Here is a 15,380-nt window from a genome sequence, read left to right as displayed (position 1 = left end):
GTCTGACTGAGGGAGGTTTTTGTACCACCAGCAATCACTGTGTTAACAGATCAACACTGTTTAGGTAATGTTCACTCTGACAGTAGTAAACTGCTGCATCTTCAGCCTGAACTCCACTGATGGTCAAAGTGAAGTCAGTGCTGCTTCCACTGCCACTAAACCGAGCTGGAGTGTCTGACTCTCGTGTGCTCGCATATCTTATTAGGAGCTTTGGAGTCTGACCAGATTTCTGTTGGTACCAGTGCATATAGTCACCAGAAATGTATTCGTTGTTAACAGCATGGTTTGTGTTACAGCTCAGAGTGACAGTGGATCCTGGAGTAAATGTCACTACTGGAGGCTGAGTCACAGTCACCTGACCGCTGCATCCTGTGGATGAAAAACAAATCATTGATGGTTGATCAGAAATCAATCAGAGAAAAGGCAGCACACTGTGTTTGAAATGTTGCTGAGTGAATGAACCTGTAAAACAGCAGCAGGCCAGCGTCCAGATGAGGATGGTGATGAGAGTCATGGTGTTTGTGCTTTCTGCTGTGTTCACTCACAGATCTGAGTCCTGCAGTGTTGAACTCACACCACTATAAAGCTTTTCAGTTCACTGGAGGATCAGCTGATGATGCAAAGCCTCCTCTCTATGGAAATGATTTCTCTGCTCTCCACACACTGAAGGCAACGTGGACACAAACCCAGGAGGGAAACAGCTTGGATTGACACTTTCTCACCTTATTGGGATGGAAAATATATTTACATGAGACATGCAGGTGAAGATTTACAACTCTTGGATTAAAATGGTGAACACTGTGGTTTGTAAGATTCATCTGTTTCTCTGCTTTATTTTCATTACAGGGTTTTAACATTTTTGTTTTAAGGCTGATTATTTCATCATTTGGTATATGACTGTCTTATAACTCAAATCATATGTATTTATTATTAAAATGTTAATTCTTAATTGTGGAGCTGTAACTGTTTGCAAAATGCCAAAAAAATATTTATATATTTTAAAAAATATGAATATTATACATTCATATATACCGTTATAGAAATTGTTTTTAATATAATCAGAAATCATGCTGCTCTGCCATTACAAACTGTCAGACGCCTTTACTCACTTTCTCTCTGTGTAATTATGAGCTGAACGTTAAACCAGAGCGCCTTCATGTGGTGATATTCTGCACTTTCTGGTCTGAAAATGTAAAAATTCCAATGAAAGAAAAGTGTGAATATGTAAAATCAGAAAAATATAAGACAATATTTGAGACAACAAGAAATATAAATGAAACTAACACATAAATGTACAGAACAACAAAACCATCCTGATTCTATGGAACTATTTACAATGAAATGATCACAGTCCTAACTATGGTACGATAACATATAAAACATACAAATACATCTTAAATAAGAGTTTTACATCCATTTTTACATATTTTATTTGTTTTCTGAGAGTTGAAGATACTTTGGAAAGACCAAATCTCTGCCCCCATTAAATCCTCCATCTGGCCCCAAGATCAGGCCCTCAGTGTCTCTGCTCCACCAAAAGCTGCAGAGTAATGTGAGTAACTAAGGCTGGCCAACTTCAGAATCAGAATCAGAATCAGAATCAGAATAGCTTTATTTGCCAATTAAGTTTACCCATGAAAGGAATTTGCTCTGGTCCTTGGTGCGTTCAACATATAAAACCAAAAACAACATATAAAACAACAACTGAGCAAATTATAAATCAAAAATACAGAAAATTTAATAAATTCACTAAATTGAATAAAGTTAAATAAAGTTAAACATGCAAAGGTACAATGGTTATTAAATGGTCAGTGGAAGACCCGGGCCTTGTTGATGAGGCCCACTGCAGAGGGAAAGAGTATCTAGATTTGTGGCGTGAGGTTTTGGTCCTGATGGACCTCAGCCTCCTGCCAGAGGGGAGGGTAGCAAACAGTTTGTGTCCAGGATGGGAGGGGTCGGCCACAATCTTGCCTGCCCGCTTCAGGGTCCGGGAGGCGTGCAGGTCCTGGAGGGACGGCAGTTTGCAGTCGATCACCTTCTCTGCACAGCGTATGATACATTTCAGCCTGCCCTTGTCCTTGGCTGTGGCTGCAGCGAACCAGAAGGTGATGGAGGAGGGGAGGATGGACTCAATCATGGGAGAGTAGAAGTGTACCATCATCCTCTTTGGGAGGCTGAACTTCTTCAGCTGCCACAGGAAGAACATCCTCTGCTGGGCTTTTTTGGTGAGGGAGCTGATGTTGAGCTCCCACTTGAGGTCCCGGGAGATGATGGATCCCAGGAATAGAAAAGACTCCACAGTGTCAACTGGGGAGTTACACAGAATGATGGGGGCAGGGGGCAGCGTTCAGTCAGAAATCCACAACCATCTCCTTTGTTTTCAGAGCATTAAGCTCCACATTGTTCTGCCTGCACCAATTCAATCTCTTGCCTGTAGGCGAACTTCAGGAGCCGGACCAACTGATGACTGGAGGTGAAGTCATTGGTGTGCAAGGAGAAGAGCAGAGAAGAAAGAACGCAGCCATGAGGGGAACCTGTGCTGATGGTGCGTGAGTCCGAGACGTGTTTCCCCAGCTTCACATGCTGCTTCCTGTCAGTCAGGAAGTCTGTGATCCACCTGCAGGTGACAAGAAGCTGGGAGAGCTTGTCCTGCAGCAGTGACGGGATGATGGTGTTGAAGGCAAAGCTGAAGTCCACATGGAAACTGTGTATTTGACTTCTTTCTCATGTTTGGTCGGTAACTTGTGTAAATGGGTTTTTATTTATCACCGCTTTCAGAGTCACAAGTGATTGAAGTCAAGTGAGTTCCTGATAAGCTGATCAGCTGTGTGAGTGTGTTCTCCTGTGACCTCTGACCCTTGGGCTATCAGCAGAAATCTCAAGCATCTGAACTTTTAACCTGAACTATTTACCCTTGAAGTCTGCTTACATTATACATGTGTGGAGTCCTTTGAATGTATCTGTACTTTACTCAAGTGTGTCCATTTTACTTTTACTCCACTACATTTCAAACTAACATAATCTACTTTTGACTCCAATGTGAGTATCTGTACTTAACACTAGTACAGGATTTATGTACTTTGTCCACCACAGTCGATCACAGTCCAAAGCTCTCTAATGCGTTAAAGGCTAATCATGGGGATAGTTGTACTGAGAGGAGGAAGACCAGGGGAAGTTATTGAGCATTTTAGAGTGAACTCAACTCAAACTCTACCAGGATGTGTCTGTAGACCTCATATAGTGTATATTTGAGTGAAAAAGCCGATGTGACTCCTGTGTCACCTCAGGTACGACCTGTCTGAAAGAGCATTGAGTCTTTGTCTGAACAAGTGTGTGTCATAAATGCCAAATGGTGGGAGAAGCCTCCGTTCCATGAACACAAAGGCTGTGGTAATTCCATTAAAATGATCCCAACCCCCAAATGTGTGGAGTCAGGTTCCGGTTTAGAAACAGTTTGCACTAAATCCTGACACACACACATTATGATCCTTCAGCTGTGGTCCTGGAGTCCAGCATTGGGCCGAGAGCTTCACAAGTGTTTGACGTTTCCTAAAAATGCTCAAATTTATCAGTGGCAGGATCACAATTTGATTCATGGATGATGATGATGTCAACATGGTTATAAAACTGCAACAATAGTGACAATAGTAAAGGGGAGTAAATGCAGGAAAAATCATCTTTTTCTTTTTTTTCAAATGAAACTATTCTATCAAGAGATAAGTGAAAATTAGGCAACTTCAATTCATAATGACAACATATTTTCTCTCTTCTGTTGAGAATGTCAGTAAAAACTCAATGTGCCAAGATCATATAAATATTTCATTATATCTACATAAGTGTAACATGTTGTGCTTGGTGAGGTTTGTGTTCATCTCTGTGTTCAGTGGTCTGTGTCAGAGTTTCTTCTCCTTCAGCAGCTGCAGTGGCTTCCTGCTGTAACAGCTCAGAGTCTCTGCAGTCTAACTGAGGGAGGTTTTTGTACCACCAGAAATCACTGTGTGAACACACGAACACTGTTTGGGTAGTGGAAACTCTGACAGTAGTAAACTGCTGCATCTTCAGCCTGAACTCCACTGATGGTCAAAGTGAAGCCAGTGCTGCTTCCACTGCCACTAAACCGAGCTGGAGTGTCCGACTCTCGTGTGCTCACATGTCTTATTAGGAGCTTTGGAGTCTGACCAGATTTCTGTTGGTACCAGTGCATAGAGTCACCATAACTTGAATGACTGTAAACAGCTTGGTTTGTGTTACAGCTCAGAGTGACAGTGGACCCTGGAGTAAATGTCACTACTGGAGGCTGAGTCACAGTCACCTGACCGCTGCATCCTGTGGATGAAAAACAAATCATTGATGGATGATCAGAAATCAATCAGAGAAAAGGCAGCACACTGTGTTTGAAATGTTGCTGAGTGAATGAACCTGTAAAACAGCAGCAGGCCAGCGTCCAGATGAGGATGGTGATGAGAGTCATGGTGTTTGTGCTTTCTGCTGTGTTCACTCACAGATCTGAGTCCTGCAGTGTTGAACTCACACCACTATAAAGCTTCTCAGTTCACTGGAGGATCAGCTGATGATGCAAAGCCTCCTCTCTATGGAAATGATTTCTCTGCTCTCCACACACTGAAGGCAACGTGGGACACAAACCCAGGAGGGAAAACAGCTTGGATTGACACTTTCTCACCTTATTGGGATGGAAAATATATTTACATGAGACATGCAGGTGAAGATTTACAACTCTTGGATTAAAATGGTGAACACTGTGGTTTGTAAGATTCATCTGTTTCTCTGATTTATTTTCATTACAGGGTTTTAACATTTTTGTTTTAAGGCTGATTATTTCATCATTTGGTATAAGACTGTCTTATAACTCAAATCATATGTATTTATTATTAAAATGTTAATTCTTAATTGTGGAGCTGTAACTGTTTGCAAAATGCCCAAAAAATATTTATATATTTTAGAAAATATGAATATTATACATTCATATATACCGTTATAGCAATCGTTTTTAATATAATCAGAAATCATGCTGCTCTGTCATTACAAACTGTCAGACGCCTTTACTCACTTTCTCTCTGTGTAATTATGAGCTGAACGTTAAACCAGAGCGCCTTCATGTGGTGATATTCTGCACTTTCTGGTCTGAAAATGTAAAAATTCCAATGAAAGAAAAGTGTGAATATGTAAAATCAGAAAAATATAAGACAATATTTGAGACAACAAGAAATATAAATGAAACTAACACATAAATGTACAGAACAACAAAACCATCCTGATTCTATGGAACTATTTACAATGAAATGATCACAGTCCTAACTATGGTACGATAACATATAAAACATACAAATACATCTTAAAAAAGAGTTTTACATCCATTTTTACATATTGTATTTGTTTTGTGAGAGTTGAAGACACTTTGGAAAGACCAAATCTCTGCCCCCATTAAATCCTCCATCTGGCCCCAAGATCAGGCCCTCAGTGTCTCTGCTCCACCAAAAGCTGCAGAGTAATGTGAGTAACTAAGGCTGGCCAACTTCAGAATCAGAATCAGAATCAGAATCAGAATAGCTTTATTTGCCAATTAAGTTTACCCTTGAAAGGAATTTGCTCTGGTCCTTGGTGCGTTCAACATATAAAACCAAAAACAACATATAAAACAACAACTGAGCAAATTATAAATCAAAAATACAGAAAATTTAATAAATTCACTAAATTGAATAAAGTTAAATAAAGTTAAACATGCAAAGGTACAATGGTTATTAAATGGTCAGTGGAAGACCCGGGCCTTGTTGATGAGGCCCACTGCAGAGGGAAAGAGTATCTAGATTTGTGGCGTGAGGTTTTGGTCCTGATGGACCTCAGCCTCCTGCCAGAGGGGAGGGTAGCAAACAGTTTGTGTCCAGGATGGGAGGGGTCGGCCACAATCTTGCCTGCCCGCTTCAGGGTCCGGGAGGCGTGCAGGTCCTGGAGGGACGCCAGTTTGCAGTCGATCACCTTCTCTGCACAGCGTATGATACATTTCAGCCTGCCCTTGTCCTTGGCTGTGGCTGCAGCGAACCAGAAGGTGATGGAGGAGGTGAGGATGGACTCAATCATGGGAGAGTAGAAGTGTACCATCATCGTCTTTGGGAGGCTGAACTTCTTCAGCTGCCACAGGAAGAACATCCTCTGCTGGGCTTTTTTGGTGAGGGAGCTGATGTTGAGCTCCCACTTGAGGTCCCGGGAGATGATGGATCCCAGGAATAGAAAAGACTCCACAGTGTCAACTGGGGAGTCACACAGAATGATGGGGGCAGTGGGGCTCGTTCAGTCAGAAATCCACAACCATCTCCTTTGTTATCAGAGCATTAAGCTCCAGATTGTTCTGCCTGCACCAATTCAATCTCTTGCCTGTAGGCGAACTTCAGGAGCCGGACCAACTGATGACTGGAGGTGAAGTCATTGGTGTGCAAGGAGAAGAGCAGAGAAGAAAGAACGCAGCCATGAGGGGAACCTGTGCTGATGGTGCGTGAGTCCGAGACGTTTCCCCAGCTTCACATGCTGCTTCCTGTCAGCCAGGAAGTCTGTGATCTACCTGCAGGTGAAGTCAGGCATAAGAAGCTGGGAGAGCTTCCCCTGCAGCAGTGACGGGATGATGGTGTTGAAGGCAAAGCTGAAGTCCACATGGAAACTGTGTATTTGACTTCTTTCTCATGTTTGGTCGGTAACTTGTGTAAATGGGTGTTTATTTATCAACACTTCCAGAGTCACAAGTGATTGAAGTCAAGTGAGTTCCTGATAAGCTGATCAGCTGTGTGAGTGTGTTCTCCTGTGACCTCTGACCCTTGGGCTATCAGCAGAAATCTTAAGCATCTGAACTTTTAACCTGAACTATTTTCCCTTGAAGTCTGCTTACATTATACATGTGTGGAGTCCTTTGAATGTATCTGTACTTTACTCAAGTGTGTCCATTTTACTTTTACTCCACTACATAACAAACTAACTAACCAATGTGAGTATCTGTACTTAACACTAGTACAGGATTTATGTACTTTGTCCACCACAGTCGATCACAGTCTAAAGCTCTCTAATGCGTTAAAGGCTGATCATGGGGATAGTTGTACTGAGAGGAGGAAGACCAGGGGAAGTTATTGAGCATTTCAGAGTGAACTCAACTTAAACTCTACCAGGATGTGTCTGTAGACCTCATATACTGTATATTTGAGTGAAAAAGCCGATGTGACTCCTGTGTCACCTCAGGTACGACCTGTCTGAAAGAGCATTGAGTCTTTGTTTAAACAAGTTTGTGTCATCATTGCCAAATCAATGGTATCCATTGAAATGATCCCAATTCAACCCCAGAATTTGTGGAGTCAGGTTTCAATTTAGAAATAGTTTGCACTAAATCCTGACACACACTTTATAATCCTTCAGCTGTGGTCCTGGAGTCCAGCATCGGGCCGGGAGCTTCACAAGTGTTTGACGTTTTCCTAAAAATGCTCAAATTTATCAGTGGCAGGATCACAATTTGATTCATGGATGATGATGATGTCAACATGGTTTTAAAACTGAAACAATAGTGACAATAGTAAAGGGGAGTAAATGCAGGAAAAATCAGCTTTTTTTTTTTTCAGATAAAACCATTCTATCAAGAGATAAGTGAAAATTAGGCAACTTCAATTCATAATGACAACATATTTTTTCTCTCTGTTGAGAATGTCAGTAAAAACTCAATGTGCCAAGATCATAAATATTTCATTATATCTACATAAGTGTAACATGTTGTGCTTGGTGAGGTTTGTGTTCAGCTCTGTGTTCAGTGGTCTGTGTCAGAGTTTCTTCTCCTTCAGCAGCTGCAGTGGCTTCCTGCTGTAACAGCTCAGAGTCTCTGCAGTCTGACTGAGGGAGGTTTTTGTACCACCAGAAATCACTGTGTGAACAGCCAGACACTGTTTGGGTAGTGGAGACTCTGACAGTAGTAAACTGCTGCATCTTCAGCCTGAACTCCACTGATGGTCAAAGTGAAGTCAGTGCTGCTTCCACTGCCACTAAACCGAGCTGGAGTGTCCGACTGTCGTGTGCTCGCAAATCTTATGAGGAGCTTTGTAGTCTGACCAGATTTCTGTTGGTACCAGTGCATATAGCTACCACCGTGAACAGCCTGGTTTGTGTTACAGCTCAGAGTGACAGTGGATCCTGGAGTAAATGTCACTACTGGAGGCTGAGTCACAGTCACCTGACCGCTGCATCCTGTGGATGAAAAACAAATCATTGATGGATGATCAGAAATCAATCAGAGAAAAGGTAGCACACTGTGTTTGAAATGTTGCTGAGTGAATGAACCTGTAAAACAGCAGCAGGCCAGCGTCCAGATGAGGATGGTGATGAGAGTCATGGTGTTTGTGCTTTCTGCTGTGTTCACTCACGGATCTGAGTCCTGCAGTGTTGAACTCACACCACTATAAAGCTTCTCAGTTCACTGGAGGATCAGCTGATGATGCAAAGCCTCCTCTCTATGGAAATGATTTCTCTGCTCTCCACACACTGAAGGCAACGTGGGACACAAACCCAGGAGGGAAAACAGCTTGGATTGACACTTTCTCACCTTATTGGGATAGAAAATATATTTACATGAGACATGCAGGTGAAGATTTACAACTCTTGGATTAAAATGGTGAACACTGTGGTTTGTAGGATTCATCTGTTTCTCTGCTTTTATTTTAAGACTGATTATATCTTAATTTGTTTCCTAATTAATAACAATATTTATGTTCATATTATCTAAAATGATGTATAGTTGTAATTGAAATGTAAATTGATAATAGGGGAGCTGTAACTGTTTCTTTCTCACTGAAAGAAAACTAAAGTAAAAAGACCCAAAAAAAGATTTTAATTATTAAAAAAATCAATATATACTGATCATATGAAGTAACATCAGTAATCTTGAAAGTTGTTCAGTCTTCTTCTAAAGATCAGTCATGTTTCATAGTAAAGCTGCTTGTTCAAAGTGCAGGAGGTTTTTGTACGGCCACTTAATGAGTTTGTATCACTGTGGTACACTTTTGGTGGAGGAACCAAACTCATCGTTGACTGTAAGTACCAGAGATTTATACTTTATACAACATATAGTTTATCATTTTTATACCAAGCTTAGTTCAGAGTGTGATGAAGTAAAAATTCATTTTTTAACAATGAAACATTTTTACCAAGTTTTGGTCTTCACCATGAAGTACTGATCATGAAGGTGGAGAAGAAATGTGAAGTTACGTTAAACGTTCTCTCAGATGATATTAAAGTGAGACATTTGATACGAAAACATGAATTTATGAAACTACTTGAAGGAAGTTTTACTTATATATCTATTTTTCCTGTAAAGTTTAAAGTGTTCATTTTCAAAATGTAATGATTGAATTGTGTTGAATTGTGTTCATTCATATAGACATTAGATTCAAATGTTGAGTTATTTCCTGTCAAACACATTTGTGACTTTATAAGTGAATTCAGTTAACAGTAACTTGGACTTTGTGTTCATGGTTCATTAGTTTTACATGAACTGAACAGGAAGTGAAAGAGACAGACGACTAAAGTTTCCACTGTATTTGAATACACACACATGCACACACACACGCAAGTATTTTGCGCCAAATATGCAATATATTTAAATTGGAAAGTAATGAAGCAGAAACAAAGACATAACTATGACCATAATAATTTATTTTGTGTAGCTACATTTATATTGACCTCATGTGGCTGATTGTCTAATAGTGAGAGATGTATTCTCCTCTCCTCTCCTCTCCTCTCCTCTCCTCTCCTCTCCTCTCCTCTCCTCTCCTCTCCTCAGTGGGTGTGGTGCAGCCCACTCTGACCCTCCTCCCCCCCTCTACAGAGGAGCTGCAGCAGGGCAGTGCTACCCTGGTGTGTGTGGCCAGCGGGGGCTTCCCACCAACCTGGAGGCTGGGCTGGAAGGTGGGGGGCACCAGCAGCTCTGAGGGGGTGTCAAACAGCCTGGAGGTCCTGGGGAGGGACAGCTACTACAGCTGGAGCAGCACCCTGAGCCTGTGTGCAGACCATTGGAGGAAGGCGGGCTCAGTGAGCTGTGAAGCCAGTCTGACTGGTCAGAGTCCTGTCACTCAAACCCTGGACCCTGACCACTGCTCACAGTAGATTTGGATCAACACTTTCTGTTTACAAATGCTGTTTCTTGTGTGTTAGAGAGCTGCAGGAGGCTGCAGATATCCTCTGTTCAGCTGTTTGAGCAAGTTCCCAAAATGAACACTGTTGATGTTTGTTGCTTTCCATAGCTGCTTTTCTTCATACTGAGCTTTATATTCATCATATTCTCATCTCATTATTGCTAATCTGATATTGATTTCCTCTTTCATCAAAATGTAACACAAAAATTGCTGATATTTGAAATAAAACTATCAATTCTCATGAGTTCCTGTATATTTTTGTGATGTTTTCACCACAACAAACTCCATTTCCATCAGAATCCAAATCTGAAGAGTTTTATTGCCAAGTTGGTTTTCACCCACAAGGAATTTGCATTGGTAGTTGGAGCAATCACCATATCAAGAGCAAGAAAAAGAGTAAATCTAGAAATAAAACATACAATGTTATGTACAGACAATATAAATACAATTAACAATTATACAGCTGACTGTGTCTATGGAGAGAGGAGTATGGAGTGTGTACACTGTGGCTATGAGTGTATAGATAAGTAGATCATACTAACATCACACCTGATCTTTATAATCACTCTTCCCTCAGTATCACAGTCAGGTTGAGTTTGTTTAATGGTAGAAGTTATATTACCATCATCTGTCTTTTAAAAATAATTCACTCCTGAGCCGACAGTTTAATCAATGTGGTTGTTGCAATAGATTTTTTTTGCTGCTCATATAAATGAATTAACTGAAGAAGTTTCTAGCCCTTTTGCTATATTCTAGCACCAGTTAAGGCTTCATCTATATTTCAGAAATATTCAGTTTTAATCAGGGGCGACATCAAAACGTGAACGTTGAAAGGAAATTTTGCTTGATGGCACTTGTGTGGATCCACAGTGATGTGTTCAGTGAACCACAGATCCTCATCACACTCATTTTCACTGTGTGAAACAGAGAAGAGAGGTGAGGTGGAGAGTACACTGATTCCGAGAGAATTTGTTTTAAATATGATCATGATTCTCCGTCATTACAAACTGTCAGACGCCTTTACTCCCTTTTCCTCACTGGAATTATGAGCTGAATGTTGAACCAGAGTGGACTCGTGTGGCGACAAAATTTTTTGTTCTGAACATGTAAAACTACAAATGGATGAAAAGTGTGAAAATGTTACATCAGTAATCAGGTTTTGTTTCAATAAACAATATCTAAGACAACATAAAATAAACATGAAACTAACGCGTAAATGTGCAGAAAAACACAACCATCCTGATTCTATTTATAAATCTATATACAATGAAAGGATCACAACCTCAGGTACGACCTGTCTGAACGAGTCATTGAGTCTAAGTCCAAGTAAATGTGTGTCATCAATGCCAAATCAAAAACTTTCTTTCCATGTACACAAAGGCTCTGGTAATTCCATTGAGATGATCCCAATTCAACCCCCAAAATTTGTGGAGTCAGGTTACCATTTAGAAATAGTTTGCACTAAATCCTGACACACACATTATGATCCTTCAGCTGTGGTCCTGGAGTCCAGCATTGGGCCGGGAGCTTCACAAGTGTTTGACGTTTCCTAAAAACGCTCAAATTCATCAGTGACAGGATCACAATTTAATTCATGGATGATGATGATGTCAACATGGTTATAAAACTGCAGCAATAGTGAAAATTGATTGAGGGGAGTAATGCAGGAAAAACCATTCAGCTTATATATTTTTTTTTTCAGAAGAAACTATTTTATCAAGAGATAGGAGAAAATTAGGCAACTCCAATTCATAATGAAGCATTTTTTTCTCTCTTCTGTTGAGAATGTCAGAAAAAACTCATTGTGCCAAGATCATATAAATGTTTCATTATATCTATATAAGTGTGACATGTTGTGCTTGGTGAAGTTTGTGTTCAGCTCTGAGTTCAGTGGTCTGTGTTCCTGTATAATTTTGTGATGTTTTCACCACAACAAACTCCATTTCCATCATATTAACATCACATCTGATCTTTATAATCACGATTCCCTCAGTGTCACAGTCAGATTTGGTTTGTTTAATGGTACAAGTTATATTACCATCATCTGTCTTTTAAACATAATTCACTTCTGAACCTACACTTTTTATAAATGGGCTTGTTGTTGTAATATTCTTACTGTACTGATTCAATATGAATTAACTGAAGAAGGTTCTAGCCCTTTAGCTCTATTCTTGCACCATGTATAATGCTTCATACGACTTATGACAAGAAAACAAGAAGACAAAAAAAATGTCCATGTTGTAAGGAGTTCTGCTTGATGATACAGAGAATATTAGATTTGAAGTGATATAGTGATAAAGTGATATATATTGAGTGTAACATGTTGTGTTTGGTGAGGTTTGTGTTCAGCTCTGTGTTCAGTGGTCTGTGTCAGAGTTTCTTCTCCTTCAGCAGCTGCAGTGGCTTCCTGCTGTAACAGCTCAGAGTCTCTGCAGTCTGACTGAGGAAGGTTTTTGTACCACCAGAAATCACTGTGTGAACACATAAACACTGTTTGGGTAGTGGAAACTCTGACAGTAGTAAACTGCTGCATCTTCAGCCTGAACTCCACTGATGGTCAAAGTGAAGTCAGTGCTGCTTCCACTGCCACTAAACCGAGCTGGAGTGTCCGACTCTCGTGTGCTCACAAAGATTATTAGGAGCTTTGGAGTCTGACCAGATTTCTGTTGGTACCAGAACATATATTCACCATAACTTGAATGACTGTAAACAGCTTGGTTTGTGTTACAGCTCAGAGTGACAGTAGATCCTGGAGTAAATGTCACTACTGGAGGCTGAGTCACAGTCACCTGACCGCTGCATCCTGTGGATGAAAAACAAATCATTGATGGATGATCAGAAATCAATGAGAGAAAAGGCAGCACACTGTGTTTGAAATGTTGCTGAGTGAATGAACCTGTAAAACAGCAGCAGGCCAGCGTCCAGATGAGGATGGTGATGAGAGTCATGGTGTTTGTGCTTTCTGCTGTGTTCACTCACAGATCTGAGTCCTGCAGTGTTGAACTCACACCACTATAAAGCTTCTCAGTTCACTGGAGGATCAGCTGATGATGCAAAGCCTCCTCTCTATGGAAATGATTTCTCTGCTCTCCACACACTGAAGGCAACGTGGGACACAAACCCAGGAGGGAAAACAGCTTGGATTGACACTTTCTCACCTTATTGGGATGGAAAATATATTTACATGAGACATGCAGGTGAAGATTTACAACTCTTGGATTAAAATGGTGAACACTGTGGTTTGTAGGATTCATCTGTTTCTCTGCTTTGTTTTCATTACAGGGTTTTAACATTTTTGTTTTAAGGCTGATTATATCTTAATTTGTTTCCTAATTAATACCAATAATTATGTTCATATTATCTAAAATGATGTATAGTTGTAATTGAAATGTAAATTGATAATAGGGGAGCTGTAACTGTTTGTTTCTCACTGAAAGAAAACTAAAGTAAAAAGCCCCAAAAAAATATTTTAATTATTAAAAAAATCAATATATACTGATCAGAAAAGGTAACATCAGTAATCTTGAAAGTAGTTCAGTCTTCTTCTAAAGATCAGACATGTTTCATAGTAAAGCTGCTTGTTCAAAGTGCAGGAGGTTTTTGTACGGCCACTTAATGAGTTTGTATCACTGTGGTACACTTTTGGTGGAGGAACCAAACTCATCGTTGACTGTAAGTACCAGAGATTTATACTTTATACAACATATAGTTTATCATTTTTATACCAAGCTTAGTTCAGAGTGTGATGAAGTAAAAATTCATTTTTTTACAAAGAAACATTTTTACCAAGTTTTGGTCTTCACCATGAAGTACTGATCATGAAGGTGGAGAAGAAATGTGAGGTTACGTTTAACGTTCTCTCAGATGATATTAAAGTGAGACATTTGATACGAAAACATGAATTTATGAAACTATTAAAAGGAAGTTTTAGGTTCATATCTATTTTACTTGTCCTTTTTAAATACACTAAAAATGTTCATTTTCAAAATGTAATGATTGAATTGTGTTGAATTGTGTTAATTCATATAGATTCAAATGTTGAGTTAATTCCTGTCAAACACATTTGTGACTTTATAAGTGAATTCAGTTTAACTTGGACTTTGTGTTCATGGTTCATTAGTTTAACATGAACTGAACAGGAAGTGAAAGAGACAGACGAATAAAGTTTCCACTGTATTTAAACACACACACGCTCAAGCACACACTCAAGTGTTTTGCGCCAAAGATATAATAAATTTAAGTTAGTAAATTATTGAGCAGAAACAAAGATTTTTTTTAAATACTGTCAATAATTTATTTTTAGTATTAGTATTTATCTCCTCTCCTCTCCTCTCCTCTCCTCTCCTCTCCTCAGTGGGTGTGGTGCAGCCCACCCTGACCCTCCTCCCCCCCTCTACAGAGGAGCTGCAGCAGGGCAGTGCCACCCTGGTGTGTGTGGCCAGCGGGGGCTTCCCACCGACCTGGAGGCTGGGCTGGAAGGTGGGGGGCACCAGCAGCTCCGAGGGGGTGTCAGACAGCCTGGAGGTCCTGGGGAGGGACGGCTCCTACAGCTGGAGCAGCACCCTGAGCCTTGGTGCAGACCAGTGGAGAAAGGCGGGCTCAGTGAGCTGTGAAGCCAGTCTGACTGGTCAGAGTCCTGTCACTCAAACCCTGGACCCTGACCACTGCTCACAGTAGATTTGGATCAACACTTTCTGTTTACAAATGCTGTTTCTTGTGTGTTAGAGAGCTGCAGGAGGCTGCAGATGTCCTCTGTTCAGCTGTTTGAGCAAGTTCCCAAAATGAACACTGTTGATGTTTGTTGCTTTCCATAGCTGCTTTTCTTCATACTGAGCTTTATATTCATTCTCATCTCATTATTGCTCATCTGATATAGATTTCCTCTTTCATCAAAATGTAACTCAAACACAATTGCTGATATTTGAAATAAACCTTGCAATTCTCATGAGTTCCTGTATATTTGTGTAATGTTTTCATCACAACAAACTCATTTCCATCATACTATCACACCTGATCTTTATAATTACACTTCCCTCAGTATCACAGTCAGGTTTAGTTTGTTTAATGTTAAAAATAATTCACTTCTGAACCTACAGTTTAATTAATACATTAAATTACGATCATTTGGCAGATGTTTTTATCCAAAGCGACAAAAACCAGGAAGGGAAACAGGAAACATTGATTATGGAGACGAAGCAGAACTAGAAC

The 15,380-nt window shown here is 40.2% G+C and overlaps 2 gene segments (V, D, J or C); both read left to right on the top strand.

The window, feature by feature from the left end:
- Positions 1-6,422: 6,422 nt before the first annotated feature.
- On the top strand, positions 6,423-10,416 carry LOC143006104 (Ig lambda chain C region-like). The segment is given in 3 exon segments: positions 6,423-6,504; positions 8,988-9,071; positions 9,821-10,416. Coding segments are annotated over 3 exon segments (489 nt in total).
- Positions 10,417-13,538: 3,122 nt separating this feature from the next.
- LOC143006103 (Ig lambda-2 chain C region-like) lies at positions 13,539-15,120 on the top strand. The segment is given in 3 exon segments: positions 13,539-13,543; positions 13,747-13,844; positions 14,527-15,120. Coding segments are annotated over 3 exon segments (426 nt in total).
- The last annotated feature ends 260 nt before the right edge of the window (positions 15,121-15,380 follow it).

This window comes from Genypterus blacodes, unplaced genomic scaffold (genome assembly GCF_046128005.1).
Source record: "Genypterus blacodes isolate CSIRO-AG114 ecotype Tasmania unplaced genomic scaffold, CSIRO-AGI_Gbla_v1 ptg000073l_1, whole genome shotgun sequence".
In the NCBI taxonomy this organism is placed as follows: domain Eukaryota; kingdom Metazoa; phylum Chordata; class Actinopteri; order Ophidiiformes; family Ophidiidae; genus Genypterus; species Genypterus blacodes.
Note: the sequence above shows the minus strand (reverse complement) of the source record. Positions and strands in the feature narration are given on the sequence as shown.